This window comes from Notamacropus eugenii, chromosome 2 (genome assembly GCF_028372415.1).
Source record: "Notamacropus eugenii isolate mMacEug1 chromosome 2, mMacEug1.pri_v2, whole genome shotgun sequence".
Lineage (NCBI taxonomy): Eukaryota > Metazoa > Chordata > Mammalia > Diprotodontia > Macropodidae > Notamacropus > Notamacropus eugenii.
The window spans coordinates 341,556,650-341,579,313 of NC_092873.1; the positions used below are offsets into that span (position 1 = coordinate 341,556,650).

The window sequence follows — 22,664 nt, forward strand, 5'->3', positions numbered from 1 at the left end:
CATTACATTCATAGGTCATAAGTTGTTCAACTATTCCCCAGCTAATGGTCAATCCTTTAGTTTCCAATTCTTTAGTACAATAAAAAAGAGTGGCTACAAACATTTTTGTACATGTGAGCCCTTTTCTTCTTCATTCTTTGATCTCTTTGGAGTATCATCCTAATAGTAAAATTTGGGGGTCAAAAGATACATATGGTTTAGTGACATAAGGGGAGTATATTTCCAAATTACTTTCTAGAAAGTCTGAACCAATGAATAATTTGTTGTTACTCATGGAAGTTTGCCAAGTTACTTATGGAAGTTTGAGTTAAAGTTCACCCCCCTTCTCTCCTTTGCATACACACTCCCACAATGCCAACCAAACCTGTTGTAAACTAAGAAGTTATGGAGCACACCTGGACAAGTTGGAATTAACTTTATCCTTAGGTGGACTGATTTGGGACCCAAGTGATAGTGAATGTTTAAGACCACCAGACAATTTTCTTGCTTTTAACCTTTTAGGTGACTTTTAATGCCTTTTATCTTCCAATTAACTACTTCTTCATCACTTTGGGGACCATTTTTACTTGGAGGTATTTGAATATGTTTTATTAAAGAGACCTACTATTGATGCACTCAGATTTTGTTTCTTTGTAGTATTATTGAGACAGCTCTACCAACGGTGTATTGGTTAGTGGGTTAGTCTTCTTGCATCTCATCTAATAATTGTCATTTTCCATTTTTGTCATCTTTGATAATCTGATAGACATATAGTGAAACTTTAAGGTTGTTTTAATTTGCATTTCTCTAATTATTAATGGTTTGGAGCACTTTTTTCCCCATATGGCTATAGATAGATTGAATTTTAAGAACTTCCAATTCATATCCTTTGACCATTTATCTGTTGGTTAATGACTGGTTCTTATATAGTTGAATCAGTTCTTTATTCTGCTCTTGGATATGAGAACTTTATCACAGAAACTTATTGCAGAGATTATTACTAGTTACCTTTACCCTTTCTAGTTATAACTGCATTAATTTTATTTGTGCAAAAACTTTTGAATTTTATGTAATCAAAACTGTTCATTTTATCTCCTGTAATTATCTCTATTCCTTGTTTAATCATGAATTCTTCCCAAATTCATAACTGTGAAAAGTATTTCCTTCCTATTAATTTGTTTATTACGTGACCTTTCATCCCTGTTATACATTCATTTGGGACTTATCTAGATGTATGGTCTCAACCTAATTTCTGCCAGACTGCTTTCCAGAAGCTTATATTTTCCCCCAAAGATATTCCTCTTCATGACTTCCCTATCTTTGTGAATGACATCAATGTTCACCTATCCATCCATGCTTGAAACTTGGGCAAGTCACTTAATGTTACTGCCCTTGGCATAAAACAATAAATGTTGGCCAGAATTTTAATTTGTTGTTGAATATCATGTATACATAGCAACTCAGCAGAGATTCAGTCACTTATGAAGTTGAATACTGAAATTCCATTTCATTAGGTATCCAAGGGATGAAGGAAGAAATAATATATTTTTATAGCTGGAAGGGACCTTAGAGATGATCTAGTTCTAGTTCAACCTTCATTTTGCAGAGGAAGAAACTGAGGATAAGGCAGGTAAAGTGACTTGCTCAAAGTCACAGGTAGTGAACAGTAGAGTTAGAATTAAAAAATCAGTTTCTTTGACTCCAAATCCAATACTTTTTTATCCTCCCAAAGTCACGCAGGGAAGGGAAGGAGGCAAGAAGGGAACAATGATTAATTAAATACCTCCTACGTACCAGGCACATATTATCTCACAATATTACCTCATTTGATATAATATGTATATATCTGTTAAAAATAATATTTGAATTATAATGTCAAGTGAGATTTAATATCTCATCTGATCCTCACAATAGTCCTGTGAGGTAGATGCTATTATTTCCATTTTATAATTAAGGAGACTAAACAGAGGTTAGTGATTTACTCAGAGTCACACAGCTAGGAAGGATCTGAGGCCAGATCTGAACAGAGGTCTTTTTAATGTGCTCAGTGCTGTAACTACTGTAACCACCTAGCTGCCTAGAAGCTAGTATTTCATAAAAGGCTGAAATTTATTACAAAAGGAATCTAACTTTTCCCATCTTGTTATTCTAATATAAATGGCAGGAGATTTTACACAAGACTTCAGACTGGCATCCCTGGGAACACAGAGATATGAGGGCTTGCTGGGGTCTCAAAAGCTGACATAGTGTTATTTTACTAGCCTAGGAGGAGATTACAGTAATTCTCCAAACAATTCAGATTTTCTTTGCTGTACTTCAGGGAAAACTGCACAGTTCAGGCAAGAGATCCTGCTACTTGGGACCAAATGAGATGGTCAATAAGTCAGTCAATACATATTTATTAAGCACCCAGTCCAGTATCTTTGACATGACTTGCACTTTGTTTTGAGTGAGGGAGGGCTGTGCAGGTCACCAGCCTCATTTCTCCTCCAGAGCCATCTGAATCCAGTGACCAGGTATTCATCAGGATGACTGGAGATGGCACTGGGAGACCTTGGGCCCTTTAGGCCAACGACTTTGCAGGTACTCACTTAGGGTGAGGCAACGCCCATTCACTGAATAGTCCTGTTTAAGAAGGAGCCAGGGCATGGTCCCTTTAATGAGGTCAAGAAAAAGAAAGACACCTGGCTGGCTGGGAAATAGCAACAGTTACTATTGGTAATCACTCTCCAGCTAGGAGGGTCCAGGGTCTCTGGATTCAGATGGCTCTGGAGGAGAAGTGAGGCTGGTGACCTGCCCAGCCCTCCCTCCCTCACAACGAAGTCAAGGGCAAGTCATATCATTATTTCTCTGATGGCATGGTCTTCTTCCAACGAAGGAGGAACACAATCCAGTATCTCTGCAAAGAAAATCTCTAATGAGGTCATGAAGAATCAGAAGAAGGAAAGGAATGAACAACAACCAGGCACTGTGCTGTCAAAAGACAGTCTGTCTAATGGTTGGTAAAATAAGGCACTGTATAGACCTTTAACTGCTTCATAAATAAGGTTTTATGATTGTTATTGTTATGGTCTACCCAAAGCAGGTACCATCTACCCTGCCCCTGCTTCCTTCGCTCCATTAGAAACACCAACTCAAAGGAACTGAACCTCCTGGGTGAATTAATCCACTATGCCTAGCATCGGCATTGTACCAGGAGTGAGTGAATGGATGAAAATCTACCACTAGATCTATGGATTCCCCAGTCCATGTTTCACATCCCATTCAACCATCTCTCTGGAAATCAGAGCCCTATCTTGTCCTCCTCACTCTCTCCCCAAACCCACCCTGTGCCCATTCCCCGGCTTCACTTGCTCTTCTGCCCTAGGGAATAGTCATTAAATCAATGCTACTTTTACCACTTGAAAGAACCTAAGAGACATCTGCCCTATGGTCCCATTCATAACCCTATGATTTTCCAACCCCAAAACCTTTCCGACCCCCCACTTCCCAGATGTGGTGTATCCTCCTATTAGAATACCAACACCTTGAGGTTGGGTACCCTCTATCACTTTCGGAGTTGTGTCCACAGCACCAGCAGAGTGCCCGACTCAGAACTGGCGCTTAACAAACGTTTCTTTATTCACGCGTGGCAATATTTCTGTATAGGGAGGAAGAGGGAAGGTGCTCCTGGTTCTGTGATCTAAGCATCCTCTCGTTATCCCAGACAAGAGGGAAGGTGGGGCAGAGAAAGACTCCTGCCTACATTCTGCGGCCCCCACATCGGCATTCCGCGTCCAGTCTGTGCCTTCAAGGGTCGGCTCACACGCCCCTTCCACCCCCCACTGTGGGTGCGGGCTTCCACCCGCGTCGAATTATCCGGTACGTATTTAAGGTATGGCCGCGCCTTTTGGATCTCCTAGGAAGCCGCAGACTCTCCGAAAGTAGGTGCCACGTGGCTGCGCCTTTGGTATCCCGAGCAGAGCTTGGCCCAGTGGGCCTAAAGTTCCTGTTCTCCAGGGCTGAGTCTCGCGCGGTAGAAGTCGCGGGAATCGCACCAGTAGGGTACCGGGGAGGAGGGAGATGCTAAGCCACGGAGGGCGGGGTTCGGTTTTTCAGAGCACGGAAGTGACTCTTTTCTCCTCTGGGGCAGGGACAGGAAGGAGGGGAAGGTAGTCCTCTTCGCCCCGAAGGGTAAGGAGATCCCGCTTCCAGCACCCCGCCTCGAGGCGTGGGCAGTCGGCCCGTCCCAAGCGAGGAAGGCGCTTTTCTCTCCCTCCCTCCCTCCCTCCCTCCCTCAGGTGTCACTTCACACACAGAGGTCTGCCCCCACCCCGGCCTCGAAGGGCGGAAGTAACTTCACTCCGTCTTATCCCCAAACCAATGAAATCTTGGAAAACTGACGCTACACTAGCCATTGACCAATAGAATCGCAGAACGCTTCTCAGTCAGCCGGCATCTCCGTAATTGGAAAGGGGAGGAAGAGTGGGGTTTCCTTTTTAGGATTGCCAGGAACGTAGATGGCGGCGGCCCTTGGTGGAGGGGAAGTGAATTGAGGAGGGGGGGCAGGAGAGGGGGGGGGCGAAGACTGGCGAGAGGAGGACAGGACCCCCGAGGGCCTGGTAAGTACGAGAAAGCCAGGGACCGGCCCCTGGAGAGGAGCAGTCCGGTTTAGAGCTGACCCCTCTGTAGCCCCTTCCTCCTCTGTCCTCCTGGCCAAGACCTAGGGAGTCTGGGGTCTGCACTTGGGAGATTGGGCCTCACCTGGAGTTCGTCCCGGGGGAGAAGTGGAATGAATGCAGGGGGCTGGCCACTGCCTCTCCTTTTCTTTCCCTCCCCTTGATTATTTCCTTCCCTCGGGGACCCTGCCCCAGGCTGCCCCCCTGGTGGGGTCCAGCTGGCCAGGAAGCTCCCCCCCACCCCCCAACCCCGCACATATACACAAAGGGTAGGTTCTGGTGGATCCCTTGTCCAGGGCCCCAGGTTTGCCATGCATGGGCATTGGCCCTGAGCTTTACAGCTCTGATGTTGTAATATATATTTATAGTCCCTGGGGGAGTCCCAGGGCCAAGCCAAATCCCAGTCCACTCCCCCTTCTCCAACTGCACCCCCGCCCCAGCTCAGCTGTTGCCTGGGAGCAGGACTTCATCCCTTGTGCCCCCATCCCCCGTACCCCTCCTCCCCAAAAGGTCCTGCACCTGCTTTGTTTCCCTGGGAGGGGCTGAGCTGCTCAGCTTTGTTCCCCGGACCTTTTTCGTAAACTTAGTTTTCCATTGTCCCAGTTCGGAAGTTCATTGTGCATTTATTTATTGAGAGCCTGAGTGGGAGGCCCGGTGCTAAGTTTTGAAGATACAAAAAAAGCTAAAAACAAACCAAAAAAAAAAAAACTACCCACAAGGAGCTCACTGTCTAATGGGGGCCAACATACAAGCATTGTACAAACTATATACCAGATAAATCAGAGATGATAATCTCCCAGAGAAGGCACTCAACTTCCAGCCCAAGGTGACTTTAGCTGAGACTTTAGGGAAGCCTGGAGGCAGAGATGAGGAGGAAGAGAGAGGCTTGGGTGGTACAGGATGGTAACTCTCCCATCTCCTTGGAAGACACTCTGAACTCAATAGTTCCCATGTAGTAAAACTGAAAGTTTTTTTGTTCTCTGCAGTTCATACGTGTGTGATTCATTCTTTTTCCATAAGACCCTAAGGAACCACTTGTTACTTTGTTTCATAGACTTCTCTAGTTCAGACCACTCAAGGAGTAGAAGAAAATTCTGCTCCTAGAATTTTAGCTTCAGAGCTGGAAGACCCTTTAGAAACTGTCTAGTCCATCTCTGTCATTTTGATAGATGAGGAAACTGAGGCCCAGACAGGTTGAATGACCCACCCAAAGTCACACAATTATCACACAAGTAATTAACAATAACTGCTGATCTTTATATAGCTCTCTAAAGTTGGCAAAGCACTTTATTATACACCACCTAGCAGAGTAGGAATTTTACTTTAAATCCAGCACTCTTTCCACGGCTTTGTTTATTTCATTCAGCCTTAACTACACCATAACTTTTATTGATCTGATCATATTCTTCTGTTATCCCTTCCTCCCCCTCTAGTTACAGTATGATTTGTCCAGAAGAGAAAGAACGGCTTACTACACTAAGTCTATCTTTCTTCCCTGAGGTGTTTCTTTGCCCAAGTGAGAAAATGATCACCTGGCAGTTATTTTATACCTTTCTTCAAGATATTCAGTTTTAAAGACAAAGTTGAATTTTATTCCTTGGATACTCCTAGGAGATTGAACCATAGATATATAAAAGAACTTCTCTGGGCTCATGTGTTAACAGTCTAGAAGAGAATCCCAATGTTTGGATTTTTCCCACTAAAACAATGGTTTTCAAAGAATAGTCTGGTGGTCTTTAAAGATCTTCCAGGTGGTCCATAGTTGTTCTCTAGTAATATCTATAACATGATAAGTCTATACTGCAATTTTTGGCAAGAATGAATAGTTTTAAGAACCCTTAAGGTAGAATCAATGCCTTGACTAATTAAAAAAAACAAACAAACAATTAATTACCTTTAATTCTGGTGAGATTTTCTTTTGTTTGTTTTTAATGGAAAGCTAGTAGGGCTGGGGATCTCTTACCCTAATGAAATGATTCATAGTCTGAGAAAATTTAAGTCCCTCCATATTTGGCCTGGACCTGTGATTTCATCAGATTGGGCACCCTGTAACAAAACAGATCAGCAACTTGTCTAAGAGTTTTTAGAGCTTCCTACACCACATTGTGATTCAGTGACTAGCCTGTGGTCACACAATTACAGACAGTTTGTTACATAAGTGGGCCATGATTTTTACATAATGCCGATTTATTTCTACTGATCCACTTAACCATTATATCAAAGACATACACAAAATCACACCTTTAATATGTCATAAAATATAATAAAATGCAGACATTAAAATACTTTGATCAACAGAATTATGAAATGAAAGGTAAAATTAATGATAAAGTATGCACAGTACTATACAGTAAACAGAGATATGCAGTGTTGTCCCTTTCCCACTCACTGTACCTAGCTTTTATCACTGGTTGTGCAACTTTTTTTGAAGCTATTGAAAGATGTTTGGATGTGGAATGGCTCTTTTCCCCCTTTCCGTATCTGACGATATCAAATAATATTATCTTCAACTGGTATTTGAACTTTTAAAAATCTTGAAGTATTTGGATCCAGCTTTTCAATACAAGAAAAAAATTCACTCAAATGAAGAAATGCTTCTGCCAGCTGTTTTGTGGTTGACCTTTTTGGTCCGACCTTGGGTTCCTGAGCTTCACTTTTTTTTCTTCTGCAATCTTTGCAGCTAGCAGCTCAATCTGATCCACATTCAGTAGTTTTCTCTACAAGAGTGAGTCAGTTCTTCACATCACTCTCATCCACTTCTAGCTCCAGTTCTTGTGCTAATTTCACAATCTCGTTACTCATGTTTTCAAACTTGTCATCTTTGTCAGAATCATGAAAATCCGGAATGAACTGCAGGCACTTTCCCCAAGCTTTCTTCATACATGTTTCTGTTACATCTTCCCATGCCTTAGCAATATTTCAGATTGCATGATAAATATTAGGACTTCCAGAAACCTCTCAGTGTCAGTTCCTATCTGCATCCAAAGCTGCAACTGCCAGAGCATATGTCATATGTAGCAATCACTCCCTGATCCATAGGTAGTATTATGGAGGTAGTTAGTGTTGCAGGAAGGTAGACCCACTTTTACATTTTCGTTAAAACCATCCAGATGGGGAGGGTGACCTGGGGCATTATCCAAAATAATTAAAACCTTCAAGAATGCACTTATTATTGTTCAAAGAAGATAAGTGTTATCTTTGTCTTAGAGTTAGCAAAATAATGCACCCATAGTATGGTCTTGTGTTTCTTTTCCGTGCTCTGGGGATTTTCTGAGTGTGCACAAGAACAGGCTTTAATTTGCAAGTCTCAGATTCATCCCCTCCAAGCAGAAGAGTAACTATTTTTTGAAGCTTTATGTCCCAGCATAGTTTTTTCCTCCACCAGAATGTAGGTTCAAGTTAGCATTCTTTGATAAAATAGGCCAGTTTTGTCTTCATTAAAGATTTACTACAGCAAGGACCTTCATCCATTATTTTTTGCAGGAACTCTGGGAATTTCTTTGCTGTTTCAATATCTTCACTAGCAGCCTCTCTTGACACTTGCAAATTATGAAATGCTGCACGATTTTTAAAAATTATGCAGTTTTTAAATTGTACTGCTTGCTGTAAATACCTATGTTCCTTCAAGGTCATTTTCCTTTAAATATTCAAAGAGGCTTTGAGTCTTGGCTTGAATTGTCATTAAGCTTAAAGGAATATTTTTCTGAGTGTGGGCTACTATCCACTTAGTTAATAGTTCATCTCTAGAATAGCACTTCTCTTTGTTTTGACTAAGTAGATTTCAGACAAGTAGTGCCTTTTGCCTGCTTCTTTATCTGGGCAGCATCTTTCACTGTGATGTTTAGAGTCAATACCATAAGACCAAGTTCATGTGCTATTTTATTGATGACATTTTCGCCCTCTTTCATATTTTCTAATTATTTTCCTTTCCAAGTCTATTGGCTTATGCTTATGAGATGCTTCACTTTTCCCTTCAAGACCACATTTGCCACCAGCCATGATGAAAATATAAGGCTTACTACTGAACACAGGGAGAGGTACAGTATCACTCACTGTCTGTAGACACTCAGAAACTGAGGTAGTTAGATGCTTCTCAGCTTCCTACTGCCCAAATTATACAGCATTTTATATTGCTGTACAGCAGCTGCTTTGCATAAGGAATTTTCATATCTTTTTCCTAGAATGAAGATTTCTTTCACAATAATTACATAAAGTCAGATTTGTGTAATGTGAATTTACGTAAAACAAGAATTGTCTGTAGTATGTGTCAGAATCAGGACATGAACCTAGTTAATCAACCAACATTTATTAAGCACCTTCTATATGCTACGGCATTATGCTAGATGCTGGGAATACAAAAATATTTTTGAATTTTCTTCCAGAGTTCACATATGACCCCCGAGAAGGCTCTTTATATATCTGTGCTCCAGTTTCATCTGCAAAATACTAAAATATCTGTTTCACTTTTGAAATAGACCTTATCCTTATAAGGTTTATATTCTTTTAGAAGAGACAACATTTTCATTCTTTTGACTCTTGTTTTAGTTGACATCATAGCTGTTTTGTGTCCATTAGATAGATGATCCTAGATGATAATAGAAGTTAGTAGGGATACACACAGATTATATATATATATATATATATATATATATATATATATATATATATATATGTATATACATATATATATATATATAATCTGTGTATGTATGTAAATGTACATATATATGTGTGTGTATGTAAATATATATGCATAACTAGGTCCTGATCAGTACAAATGATGAATCCCCTTAAGTTGTCACTTTATTCAAATTGGCACTGCATATTTCTACTGGACTGGAGCCAGTTATCATAGTTTACATAATTATAAGTTTGAATAGTGTAGATTTGAATATATGTAGCCACTTCAGGTGATTCTCTGTATGTAACAAAATAATTACCAGGTTATTTTTTAAGGGGAGGTACTAGCAGCTGTGGAGGTGGAGGGAGTGGAGAGGGAAGGAGGGAGCACATGCCAAATATGGAAGGGACAGACAGTCCCGTCTGGAGATGGAGTATTATATAAGGGGAACAGTAAGAAGGCCAGTTTGGCTAACTGTACAGCACTTGAAGGAGAGTAATGTGTAATGATGTGAAAAGGTCAGATTGTGGAGCTTTAAATGTCAAATAGAGGAATTCATATTTGATTCTAAACAGTACATAAGGATCCTTGAAGGCCATGTGTTGACTTGGTTTTTAAATGTAATATATACATTTTATTATTTTTAATTTGTCTTGTTAAATATTTCCCAATTACATTTTTAACCTGGTTTTGGCCTCACTTGGGAGTGTTGCCCCACATATGGTCTATGGATCATCTTTCATCCAGTCTCTTCCCTGCATTTTACTGATGAGAAAACAGGCCCTGATAAATGAAATAATTTGTTTGATTTATTCAAGGTAGTAAAGGACAGAACCAGAATCCACACTACCTTATCCCAGAGGATCTCTTCTCCATAATCAAGTATTAACTGTAGAGTACAGGTGATGGGGTGCTGAACCTGGAGTCAGGAAAACCTGAGTTCGAATCTCCCTTCAGATACTTATTAGCTATATGACCTTGAGCAAGTTAATCTCTTGATTATTAAAACTTCTCAGTTTTCCTGCTTCTGCTTCTGGTAGAAGATTTATTTAATGCGGAAAAGGACAGCTGCTGTAGCAGCCTAAATAAAAGCGATCTCTAGATTCTGGGTTCATATTCTGCTTCTGATACATCCTGGCTGTGTGGATATAACCATGGACAAATCTTAGCATCTCCAGACAGCTAAGACTATGAATTTCAAGTAGAGGGATTTCTTAGATGGGTGTTCCTCAGACCACTGAAATCCCAAGTCAGGACAAAAAAAAAGTACCCTCTCCACAGAGTAATATAATTCATAGCGAGAAGAGACCTTAGGGATCATCTAATTCAATGGTATCAACTCAGATAGAAATGGGGGCCACTAAACAGTGTTAAGTAAGGGGTAAAGTGGTCCCTACCCCCAAACTCTTATAACCCCTGAAAAAGTAAGAGGTGTTGGAGCTTGAGTCCATCCTTCCTTGCGTGAGGACTTGGGTAAGAGGAGAATACAGATCCAGAGAACAAGGGTCAGACAATAGAAGGAGAAAGGAGAAAGCACTTTACATTTCTATTTTGAGCAGTTGCTGGGGAGTGCCAGCCCTGGGTGCTGAGAATCACTCTTCTGGAAAACTTAACTCCTGCATAGCTAATGAGGAGTGAAAGTGGCCATCCGCCCTTCCCCTTACTACCCCCTCCCTAGAGGCCAATTTAGGAAAGAATTTGTGTGGGGAAAGAAGGGAACACTAAAGTAAAGGTTCTGCAAATTGAAGGCTTTATTTAACCCAGTGTTTTGAGTCCAGCAGTGTACCCTGGAAGAATGAGACTGTATCCATCGAGACATTTTTGCTTCCAGCTTTACAACTCTTGTTGGGGGTGGATAATAAGCAGGCAAAAGCAGCCAGTCATCTTTTCATTAAGTAGGATAGGCTGTGATTGAAGCAGAAATGTATTTTTCCTCAAAATGAAGCCACTGTGTATGGTTTTTGCCTTCAGAGCCCTCTAAAGACTGCAGGTTAGCTGGCTCAAGGGCAGCTGAGGACAGTAGTAAACAGCTCCAGTTACCTGGCATGACAAGGGTAAGGGTCACATCTGGTGTTTTACCCAAGGTGGAAAAGTCTATTCAAGGTGGAAAACTGTGGCTGAAGTGCCCTTGTATCAGCCCAGTGGAGGAGGCTGCTGTGGGAGCCAAATGGCACGGTCCAGACCACTTAACCTCACTGTCTTCTATAAGTGGAGTTAATGGTGGGATCAGCCTTCCTGAGTAGGAAGAATGATGTTGAAAAGAGACATGGGGAAGAATCAGTACTAGAGAGAAAATGAAAGGTCATACAGTTATTACAGTATCTTACACTTAGAAAGCTATTTTCCCACAAAAACCCAAATATCATCATTTCCATTTTGCAGAGGAGGAAACTAAGTCTCAGACAGAATGGCTTGTTGTGGGTCACAGCTGGTAAATATTAGAGCTGAGTCTTGAACCCAGATCTTCTGTCTCCAAGTTTTGTGTTCTCTCCACCGACCACACTGCTTTAAATAGATTTTGCAGTTGAGGCCCTGACCCTAAGGCTAAGGGGGTTTGTTGCCAAGTAACAAACAGTGAGAAGGCTCTGACTGAATGAGAACTGGAAGCTGCCCATGTTCTGATGCATCAGTGGTGCCCTCATTGAGATTTTGTTAAAAAGAATTTTAAAAACTGGATTATTCAGCTCCTTTTGATTCTAAACTCCTCTTAAGAGGCCCTTTAGCTGTCAGTTCCTTCAGATTGCTTTCTAGAGGATTAGCATATGGTCTTGTTCCTATATGTAGCCACAGGAAACATCTACCCTTTCTTTTGTGTTTTTTGTGACCTTTAAGAAATTCTGAATTTAACAAATACCACAGCGTAGAATATGAGATGATTATATATGAAATAATGAATCTATCCCAGGCAGCTTATTTTTTTTTAAAGTATATAATAATTCAACAAATTACTCTTGCAGCTCTCCTGCTTGTTTGTGCTTCCTTCTGAATTTCCTTCTATTGTACATGCATTTAAAAATACATATTTTCCCCTTTTCTTGCCTTTTTTGGCATCACTATTGCTCTTCTCCCCAAATTGCCCCTCCATTAAGAACAGGAAGAAAAGAGAAACAGCTTTTAAAACAAATAGACTTAGTCAAGAAAAACCAATCCGTACCCTGGCCATGTTCTACAATGTGTCTCCTTCTGTCCCTTAACTCTACCACCTCTGTCCAAAGGTGGGTAACCTGCTTTATTGTAGACCCTTTGGGGATGTGATTAGTCATGGCTTTCATCTTCGTTCTCAAACTTTTCAAAATTGTTTTTCTTTACAATGTTTTTACTGTATACAGTCTTCACTTGTTCTGCTTATTTCCCCAAAGCATCAATCTGTACAAGTCTTCCCATGATTCTTAGAAAGCATCTCTCCTCATTTCTTACTGCTCCATAATAACTCCATTCTGTTCCCATACCGTAATTTGCTCTGCAGCTCCCAAGTTTTCCTTATCAGCCCCTACTTTTCGGTATTCAAAGCTGAAGTTTATTTTGCTTGTGACTTTCTCTCCCTGGTACTCTCCTCTCTCTGAATCTGTCTACAATCTCCAGCTCCCCCTATAATAACTTTTTCCCTGTTGAGTTTAATGTATTTCTCTACCTAATGTGTGTGTGTGTGTGTGTGTGTGTGTGTGTGTGTGTCTGTGTCTGTGTCTGTGTCTGTCCTTTTTACACTAATGTTTTCCCTTCATCCTCACTTTAAAACCCTGGAGTACCTGCCAGTCCACCTGCGGGTCCTTTGTTTTCCCTAATTTCCTCAGCACCCTTTGGAAGACATGCTGAATGGACACTTGCTTCTCCTCCTCCTCTTGGAATGCTAAGCCTTTCCTCGTTATGTGATCTCTTCCACTTGCTCATCTAAATTTACTTTTCTAGGTCTCTCTGACTCCTGTGTTTGTACTTCAGAGCTCCTACTCAGGTCTAGTCTTTTCATCAGAAGTGTTGGAAAGACTTGTGCTTCATCAAAGGTCTGTTTTTGCCCCAGTAGAATTATACTCAGCTTTTCAGGGTAGATTATTCTTGGTTATGGGCCTGTATCTTTTGTATTCCAAGATCTCAGGTTTTTGGTAGAAGTTTTCAGGTCCTGTGTGATCCTGACTGGTCCCATGGTACTTTCAAAATGCTTGTAGTATTTTTTCCTTTGATGTGGGATCTCTGGATTTTTGCTGTGACATTTTGGGGACATTTTCTTTGAGGGTTCATTTTAGGAGGCGATTGGAAGATTCTTTCTATGTCTTTCTTTTGCCTTCTGGTTCTAGGTTTGACTAGATCTGGGCAGTTTTCATTTATGATTTATTGAAAAATAGTATTTTCAGGCATTCTAATGATTCTTCTTGACCTGTTTTCTAGGTCATTTTTAATATTAGACATCTTTCATTTCTTTTCAATCTGCTGATTTTATTCTAATACTTCTTAGTTTTTATGAAGTTCTCAATTTCTATTTGGTCTGTTCTAGTTTTCAGGAATTCCATTTCTTGAGAAAGGCTTGCCACTTTCCCTTTTAAGTGACTTAATTCACTTTCCATTTCTTTTCTCTTTTGCTTTTATTTCATTTTTTATCTTTTGCTTCATTCTTTCTAGGTAGACATGTTCTGGGCTGTCTTTTTTGGATATTTGGATCTGTAATAATTCTTTATGGTAGTTGGTATCTTCTTTTAACTCATATTTTCAAACACAGTTCTGGAACTGGAGCTTTGTACTGGGGCCAAGTTCAGCCTCCTGTTTTGCCTTTGGGTGGGCAGATCAGCCTTGCTTGGTTTTGAATTTTGAATTTCCAACCACCCTGGGGGCTTTCTCATAGGAACTCTGCACTCTTGTTCTCTGGGTACAGAACTTTACAGGCTATGTAAATCTCTGGTTATGTTGGGAGATTTCTGTCTTGTTTTGGGGCCTGGCTTTTTCTGGCAGGCCCCTTTTCCTATTGCTTATGGGTTTCTGACTGACTTTAAAAAAAAAAAAAAAGCAATTCTAGGGTAGATGAAGTCACTTGCTGTAGATTTTCATTGAATTTTTTGGTCATTATTTGGTCTTTTGCTATTTTTAGGTTTTTGCTTGGAGTAGGTGTGTGGGAGTTGGGCTCCATGTCAACTGAAGTCTTTCCCTCTTCCTTTCTATTTCATATTCCATCAGACTAGTTCTAAAACCCTCCTCATCCCAAGCTAGGGCTACTGTAGCAGTCTCTTAACTGATCTCCCTGATAGGGATTCTACCACTGTCAGATTAATTTTCCTAAAATCAGAGCATACCATGCATTAAAAACCCTGCTTACAGCACTGGTTAATGGTTCCCCTCTGTCTACAGAATAAAGTTCATACTCCTTGACTTTCAAGATCTCTCATAATTTAGGCTCTTCAACCTTACTTTCTACTCCCTTAACAAACCCTGCACTCTAGAATAATCTTCAGATATTCATGTGTCTTTACCTCTTTCATTCCTTTCCTTTTTCTTGAATTTTTCTCTCTCATGATCTAAATCCTGTATATCCTTCCAGATACCAAGTGCCATCTCCTTCATGAAACCTTTCCAGAGTAATTTAGCCTAGAACTGTCTCTCTTTCAAGAGCAGGACTAGCCTTTAAAGCCTTAGCCTCTGATCTGGAGACCTTAGAAAATGACCAAGCTCCAATAGATTAATGTATGAAATGATGAAAGAACTTCACTCCTCTGAAAGCTCTCATGTTCTTACCTGCCTTTATTGTTCTACTGTGGTCCCAGTTATCAACATAACTGCTTCATGACCTTTAGGGTTCCTTGTTGGATGATGGTGGAAGGGACATACAGGAACAATCTCCTTCCTGTGGTGACTCCTCTGAAAAACCCTGGGTTACTATTTGGGGACCATGGTGCTATTCACATAAAACATATCCCAAGGCTAACCAAGTGTGGAAAATAGCTATGTGCAGGAGTGGGTCTGCCCTTTCTGGAGCCCATTTCGTTAGGCTGCCTAAGAAAAAATGTCACTGCACCCAAGAGTCATTTCACTGTCTCCTCTCTTTCCATGACCCTCCTTGGGTTAGCTCTCTTTTCTAAGCATTGTTTAGAGATGGGGGGAGAATGGGGGTGGAGTTGGAAAAGAGCTGGCAAGTCCCTGGATCTGGACTGTTTCATCAACAACACTGATTCTGGCCTACCAGGAATCTGAATGAGAGTTTCTGAGGAGCTGGCTGCTTCCCTGAAGCAGCTTTGGGCCTCCCTGCTAGTGTTCTTGGGACAGGGCTTTTGTGTTTCTTGACAGTTCTTTTGTGAGCCAGTTCCTCTGAGGTTTTTTGGCTGTCCCCTCTTTAAAGAGGCCCTGATGCTGCTAGCCCCAGAGGTAGCTGTTCCAATTGGCAGCCTTCCCCAGGGGAGTTCAGGGTCTGAGACCCAGCACTGAGTCTGAATTCCAGGGTCCCCTTCTGAATTTGCCATTGACATTCAGTGTATCCTTAGGGCATGTTCATCTGGGTCTCTCCTCCTTTGTAAATAACAAATATTCCTTTCTGTGCCTTGGTATCTGCATCTGGTTCTGAGCAGGTTAATTGGGAATTAAATGGGTAAGGAATATTTTGTACGCTATTTCTGTTTAAAGACACTTTAAGAAGAGGTATCATTCTGTACCCAGCCGATCTCTTTGTCTCTTGACATTAGCCTCGCCTCACTAATTCTTCTTTGTTGGGGGACTTCACTGGTATATTTTTCTTTGTAAACTATGGCATCTCATCAAACACTGGGAACAATTGAAATGAGAACTTTCTGTTCCCTTCTATCCTCAACCCACATTGATCCCGGAAGATAATAATACATCATCCTCTCCTCCAGCTCCCTCTGATGAATGACATCAGTGACATTGTGCAGTCCATTGTTCTGCTGCTGCCTGATCTCCTTAGCTGCTGAGGTCTGGTAAGGTGGGAGGAACAGTACCACCCAGGGGGCACTTCACAAGGAAAGCAAGATGAAGCTGTTGGATGCAATTGCATCCATGTACAGGCCGAAAAAACAGTGCTGGTTTATGAAAAGGAGGAGGTAATTTCAAAATCTCTGCAGTGTATGGCTTTCCTGGGCTGTGTGTGCTGCGTGGGAGTCATGACACTTGCTGGCTGTGTGACCCTGGGCAAGTCATTTCACTGTTTGCCTCAATTTCTTCATCTGTAAAATGAGCTAGAGAAGGAAATGGCAAACCACTCCAGTATCTTGGCCAAGAAAACCCCAGATTGCCTCACAGATAGTCAGATGTGACTGAAAAACAACTCAACAACTGCCCTAGGAACTGTCTATCCTGGACATTCCAGATTCCAGACAACATTAAATAGGAGTGGCAAAGTCCTTATGTAGTCCAAAGCATATGAATCTATTTTGAGTCCTGTGCCAGGCCCTCCTGGGACTCTTCCAGAGTAGAGATGAACTCCTAAGATGTGTGTCTAGGCCTCTCAGAAGTCCTTCAGACTAAGGATGACTTGGTATCAAGCCAGATTTCTCCACGCCACTCAATCAGGCCAAGCACATTGTAGTGTGACTTCTTGCTGTTAAAGCCCAGTTGGGTGGAAGGAGATGCTCAGAGAGATCTTGGAGTGAAAGTGGTGGGTGCTCTTCATTTTGGCATACTATCAGCTTGCTTTGTCAGGTGGTTGTATTGTCAGATCAAATCTGTCTTCAAAAGCTTCTGGGTCCTTGGCCATCCTATAGCTTCCTAACCTGCTTCTAGAAAGTCCTTATTGAGTACTTCCCTGCAGCTAAACTGCACCAGACTGTGGGAAGAGGTTGCTGTGATGGTGTATGTTTCCCAGTGAGTGGAAGGCATTATTATTTTGGGGGCTTCAGGGGAGATTAGCTGACTAGAATCTAAATATGTAAAAATAATTGAGTATTCAACTTCTAATGACAGCGGCAAAATGAACACATTGCCACCCTGTGAGCACTTAGGTCGCTCCTCCACCCTCTCCTTTTCCCTTATCTTTCATATCCTATCCAGATGACAGCCCCTGTGCCCTGAAATGTTGATTATATTCTTTGCCTCAAGGAACTGTACTAGTATAGGACTGACCACTTGCTTCTAGATAGGTGACTAGGAAAGAGCCTGGAATGTAGGCGCTCTTCTAAGGAAGAACAGTTAGTCTCACTGCCCTTTCTGTTCCCATGCAGGTGAGAATCTTGTGTTACTCATTGGCTACCAAGCCCAGCAAGCTGGATGTACCATGGAAGCAGCCTGGGGCAGTGGAAAGCATTTGTAGTCAGGAGACGCCAAGTTCTGCCATTTATTATGTTTTGTGTTCTTGGCCATTTAACTTGTCTATTCCTCAGCTGTACAATGGAAGGGTTTGTTCTAAATAATCTCAAAGTTCAATTCTGGCTCTAAATCTATGATACATGATTTCTCCCCCCCACCCCCTCTTTGTATTTTCCCAGGTGATATTGCTGTGACATAGTCATTAGAGCTTGTACATGTGAAAGAGGGCCCTCTTGCTGGGTCCTTACCACATTTTTCTGGGCATGCCTACTGCACTTTGGAGCCATGGACCTGAAGAAACACCAGGTAGGCCTTCATTGCCTTCAGGTTCTTTCTTTGTCGCTATTGGATTCCCTCTCCCCCGGAATCCTTCAAGTTGACTTTTGTTTATCTGGAGGATTCTTACATCTTGGGGACTTGAATTTTATTGTCTGTTGACTATATTGGGGAACGGTGGGGGGGTCATGTAATATTACTTGGTTGGAAGGCAGAGAGGTGGAGATTCTTGAATACAAGATAGATAAATGAGGTGGAATTAATTGATAGAACACATAAAGCTATACTGGGGTTTCTGATTCTGATTGGAGCCCAGAGCAGCTGCTATTATAGCTCTTGCCCAAGGGTTTGTAGTTTGGATTGTTTTGATCTTTACTAGGGCCTTACCAGTTGATTTGTGTGAGTTTAGCTAACTACCAAATATAGCTTCTCTGTAACTAGAGAAAATAATCATATCAATTTAGGGAGAATCCAGGGCACCATTGAGACTTGTAGTGGCTTTGCTAGCTGGTATAAGTCAGCCTGGTTGGTGGCATGGATTTTTTAATATAGTGTTCTACCTTATCCTTACTTTAAGATAATCTTATGCCACTGACACTAATGGTGGCTTGAGAGTTGGATAGTCTGTGTGTGAAACTAACAGAGTGTCTTTGTCTCTCATTATGACCTTCCCATAGTTCTCTTTGTCAGGAAGGAGGTTCTGTTATAAACAGAACCAGGAATTTCCTCCCCAAGGGTGTTGCTCTGAACCTATCTCTCTCTTTTTTTTTTTTCCAATCAATTGCCAAGCTTTATTAATTTAATCTCATTAATCTTTTATTTTTGTTTTTTTATATTTTACTTTTTCAATTACATGTAAAAACAATCTTTAACATTTGTTTTTTAAAATTTTGAGTTCTAATTTCTCTCTCCTCCTCTCACTCTCCTCCCCCCTCATTGAGAAACCAGGCAATTTGATCTAGGTTTTACATGTGCAGTCATGCAAAACATATTTCCACATTGCTCAGGTTGTGAAAGAAAACACAGACAACTCCCCCCACCAAAAAAAAGTGAAATACAGTATACTTTGATCTATATTCAGATTCTATCAGTTTTTTCTCTGGAGGTGGATAGCATTTCTTATCATAAGTCCTTCAGAATTGTCTTGGATCATTGTATTGTTGAGAATAGCTAAGTCCTTCACAGTTGATCATGGTACAGTATTGCAGTTACTGTGTACAATGTTCTCCTGGTTTTGATTACTTTACTTTATATCAGTTCATGTAAGTCTTTCTAGGTTTTTCTGAAATCTGCCTGCTCATCATTTCTTATAGCACAACAGTATTCCATCACAGTCACATACCACAGCTTGTTCAACCATTCCCCAGTTGATGGGCATCCTCTCAATTTCCAATTCTTTGCCACCACTAAAAGAACTGCTATGAATATTTTTATTTGTGGAAGGCCTTTTCCTTTTTTCCCTCTCTTTGGAATACAGACCACGTGGTGATATTGCTCTGTCAATGAACCTATGTCTTGATAAAGTTTACTGGCCAATTTCCCTCAAAGTGAGTAAAACAGAACCATTCTCTAGCTTTTTTTGTTGGTCTGATGTATGCTGTCTGTGGCATGCTTAAGCCACAGAAGAGCATGTGGAAACTAGGACATCATGGGCTAGGAGACTTATAAAAGGACCTAGTTATCCGAGTTTCGGGGCTGATGCTACTGAACAATGAACTGTGGTCAGAGGGGAAGGAGATATATGTCTGCCCATTTGCTGTGCCAGTAGTATCCCAGCTGATTGCTAGGTCATCTCATCTATAGAAGTCTTAGAAAAGAATACCTTATAGATATCTTTAGCCCATCCCTGGCTCTGATGTGAGAAGAGAATACTGCCTTCTGGCTTGACCCTGATGGTGAAACACCATTTCCTGTTGTCGTAGGGATCAGAGTTCTGAGATCCACTGATCAAGCCCAGGAAGAGTCTGAAGGCTCATCTCTGGGAAGTTATTTGCTCCTGTTTCCTCTGCATCCTCCTCCTCCCCCTCCTGAGCTGATGAGGCCTGGGTGGCTGTCATCATGACGAAGTACCTGTATTATCAGCACTTACTGAGTGTATGTGAGGTGCTGTGCTGCCACTGGGCAGACAGCAGCTTAAAGTCTATTTGGGAGTGGGGACAGATGAAAAAGCAGATGACTAGCAATGCTAAATGAGTGAAAACATCAGAGAGACGATTCAGAAAAGGGATTTTTCACAGAAGGGATGGGACTTGGGCCTGGGCCTTGAAGAAAAGGCAAGATTTATGCATATGGATTAGGCATGGATATGGGAGGGAGGTGTGGAAGAGCAAAATTATTGTTTATCCCATTTTTGGAGAAAATTCAGTAAACCAGTTTGATTCAAGCAGGAGATTTGTGTAGGGAAGCAGTGGGAAATATGTTTAGAGAGGTGGGTAATAGCCAAATTATGGAGAACCAAACCAAGGAGTTTGGACTTCAAATGACTGATGATGGAATTTTTCTTCTCCCTTCCTATTCTGGCTGGAAAATTATAATTTATGTTTGCTGGGGCCAGATCTGGACTTCCTGAGCACAGAGTGGGAAATCAATCTTCTTCAGCCTCTGTGGTGTTGGAAGTGCATGAAGCTGGCCTGATTGTGATTAGTAGTTGGGTAGCTTTGCTTCTGGCTACAGAACTAAAGATTAGCTTGGCTGATACTGGCTGATTTCCTGACCCCTGACTTCCCCCTTCCTTCTCCAGCTTATACCCAGTCTTTTTTAAAATTATTATTACCAATTTATTTGTTTTCAGTTTTCTACAGTCACTTCCAGAAGTCTTAGATTTTCTCCCCCTCCTTCCGCCCTCCCTCCCTGAGACAGCATGCAGTCTTATATGGGATCTACACATACATTCTTATTAAACACATTTTCACATTAGTCATGTTGCATAGAAGAATTGAAATGCATGGGAGAAACCATGAGAAAAACCCAAACCAAACAAAACATAACATAAGAGAAAATATTCCACTTCATTCTGTGTTCCAGTTCCATAGTTCTTTCTCCGGATGTGGATAGCATTTTGCTTCAAGATATACCCAGTCTCTTGCTCTGTCTTGGTGATTCCCTTTTCTGCAGCCCACAGTATATTCCTATAACAGTAGTTGTCCAGACTCCTGCCTCTTAGAATTAGTGCCTATATTTTCTACTGCTGAGAAGTGGTGCTGTGGCTTTGTTAAACATGACATGATGCAGTGTCACTGGTTGAGCCTAGGACCAGTGAGCTTTTCTTCTTAGGTAATGTCACATAGCACTGAGGGTTTAGTTAGCCATCTCTTCAACTGTGTCTCTTTAAATGAGTAATACTACTATGTGGTCAGCCTCAGCAGCAGACTATGTCGGGTTTCGTGGTTTGGGAGTATGAGACAGGCCTCTTGTGGGCTGACTCCTGAAACTGCTGCCAGATCGAATAAACAGAAGTTATCTGAATAGAGAGCTGTTCCTGCCCTTCCCTCTGTCCTCTGAGTGGCTAAGGAGCAGTGTTGGAACCTCGCTAGCCTTCATTTTTAGATGGAATAGTTCTCCTTTCTGCCCCCATTTTATGCCAGTGGGTTTGCCTGGGGCCTTACCTGGAGCTGTGTTTGGAATGGGGAAGGGAGGGGCCAGCTTGTGTTGTATCAAGGTTCTTTCTTCCCTCCTGTGGTATGAAACGGTGTCGTCTAGGAAACGGAGTGCCCTAGAGAAAGATGCTCAGGCTCATTCTCTCTCGCTCCTCTCCGTCTTTCCCTTTGCAGTTGCAGCCATGATGCTTTAGGTTCTCTTTCCTATCAGATGTCTCTGATTTCTGAGGTACTACCTAAAAGGGCAGCTGGGACCATCTGTTCTTGTGGCATATCTCTTTTATCTCTTCTTCCCCCATGTTCCCTTTTCCCCCCAAAATTAAACCTTTTTTAAAAAAATATCACATTCATTTCTGAATATATCCTTCTTCCCCAACCAGCAAATCATTTCATGTAACAAAGATGCTAAAAAGAGGGAAAAAAGCAAGTTGGTTTTGTAAAACCAGCCAACATAACTGTGTCTGTTGGTGCATCCAATATCCTGTCCCTGTAGTCCACCACCTTTGCAGTGAATGTGTGGAAATGCCTTTTCTCAGTTTTTCTTGCTTCTTTGATCTATATGTAGGTGTTGTGTGTGCTTCAAGAATGTTTACTCACATAAGATGGGAGCTTCTAGACCCCATGAAATGACTTGTGAATTCAGTTAGCTGATCAGTGTGAGTCCTCTGTGAGACCCCTTCTCTCTGTTCTGGAGGTGAAGTGGTCTGGTGATTCTTCAGGGGAGCCCCCATACCTAACCGTAGCCCTCCAAGCCTGCCTCATTCTGGGTTTTGGATTCATCCATCAGCCACCTTTACAGTTCTTTACTTGACACAGAATAATGACAGTCTGTACAAGCCTATGAAAGTTACTGGAAGCTTCAGTTTCCTCATCTATAAAATGAGGGCTAAAAGGACGTTCATCTAAGATAGACTTTTGATTCCCCCCCCCTTTTTTTTGTGATGTCCTTACTTCAGTTGGTTTCTTGACTCATCTAGGCCTAAAGTTCTTTCTTCTAGCTTCCCCTGCCCAAGTCCTTTCTAGCTAAAGATAACCTGTAGCTATCCTTTCTCCCTGACTCCAGTCCTCTTTTTCTCACTACAGGATGTGTTGCTATTAAAATTCTGTATTGCCTTTCCCTTTTATTTCCTACAGTCTCAGAACTAGGAACAACTGTTCCTTGGCAATAGGGAAGTCACTCCAAGCTTTCTTTTGTGGAGAGTTCCCACTGAGAAATAGCTACCTTGCCCCCCACCCTTTTTCTTACTTTTCCAAATGCCTCCAAAGTGAAGGGATAAGTGGTCCATAAAGCAACCTTTGGGG

The 22,664-nt window shown here is 41.6% G+C and overlaps 1 protein-coding gene across 2 annotated transcripts in view; it reads left to right on the forward strand.

Annotated features, from left to right (window-relative positions):
- The first annotated feature begins 4,093 nt into the window (after positions 1–4,093).
- TMEM94 (transmembrane protein 94) overlaps positions 4,094–22,664 on the forward strand; it is a 46,366-nt gene continuing 27,795 nt past the window's right edge. The window contains exons 1-2 of one of the 2 annotated variants that reach the window (XM_072645683.1): positions 4,094–4,152; positions 17,670–17,796. In XM_072645683.1, coding sequence (XP_072501784.1) covers positions 17,776–17,796 — 21 coding nt within the window. In that variant the 5' untranslated portion in view covers positions 4,094–4,152; positions 17,670–17,775. Of the gene's footprint in view, positions 4,153–4,444; positions 4,581–17,669; positions 17,797–22,664 lie in introns of those variants that run through there. The other variant, XM_072645682.1, reaches the window with a different exon arrangement.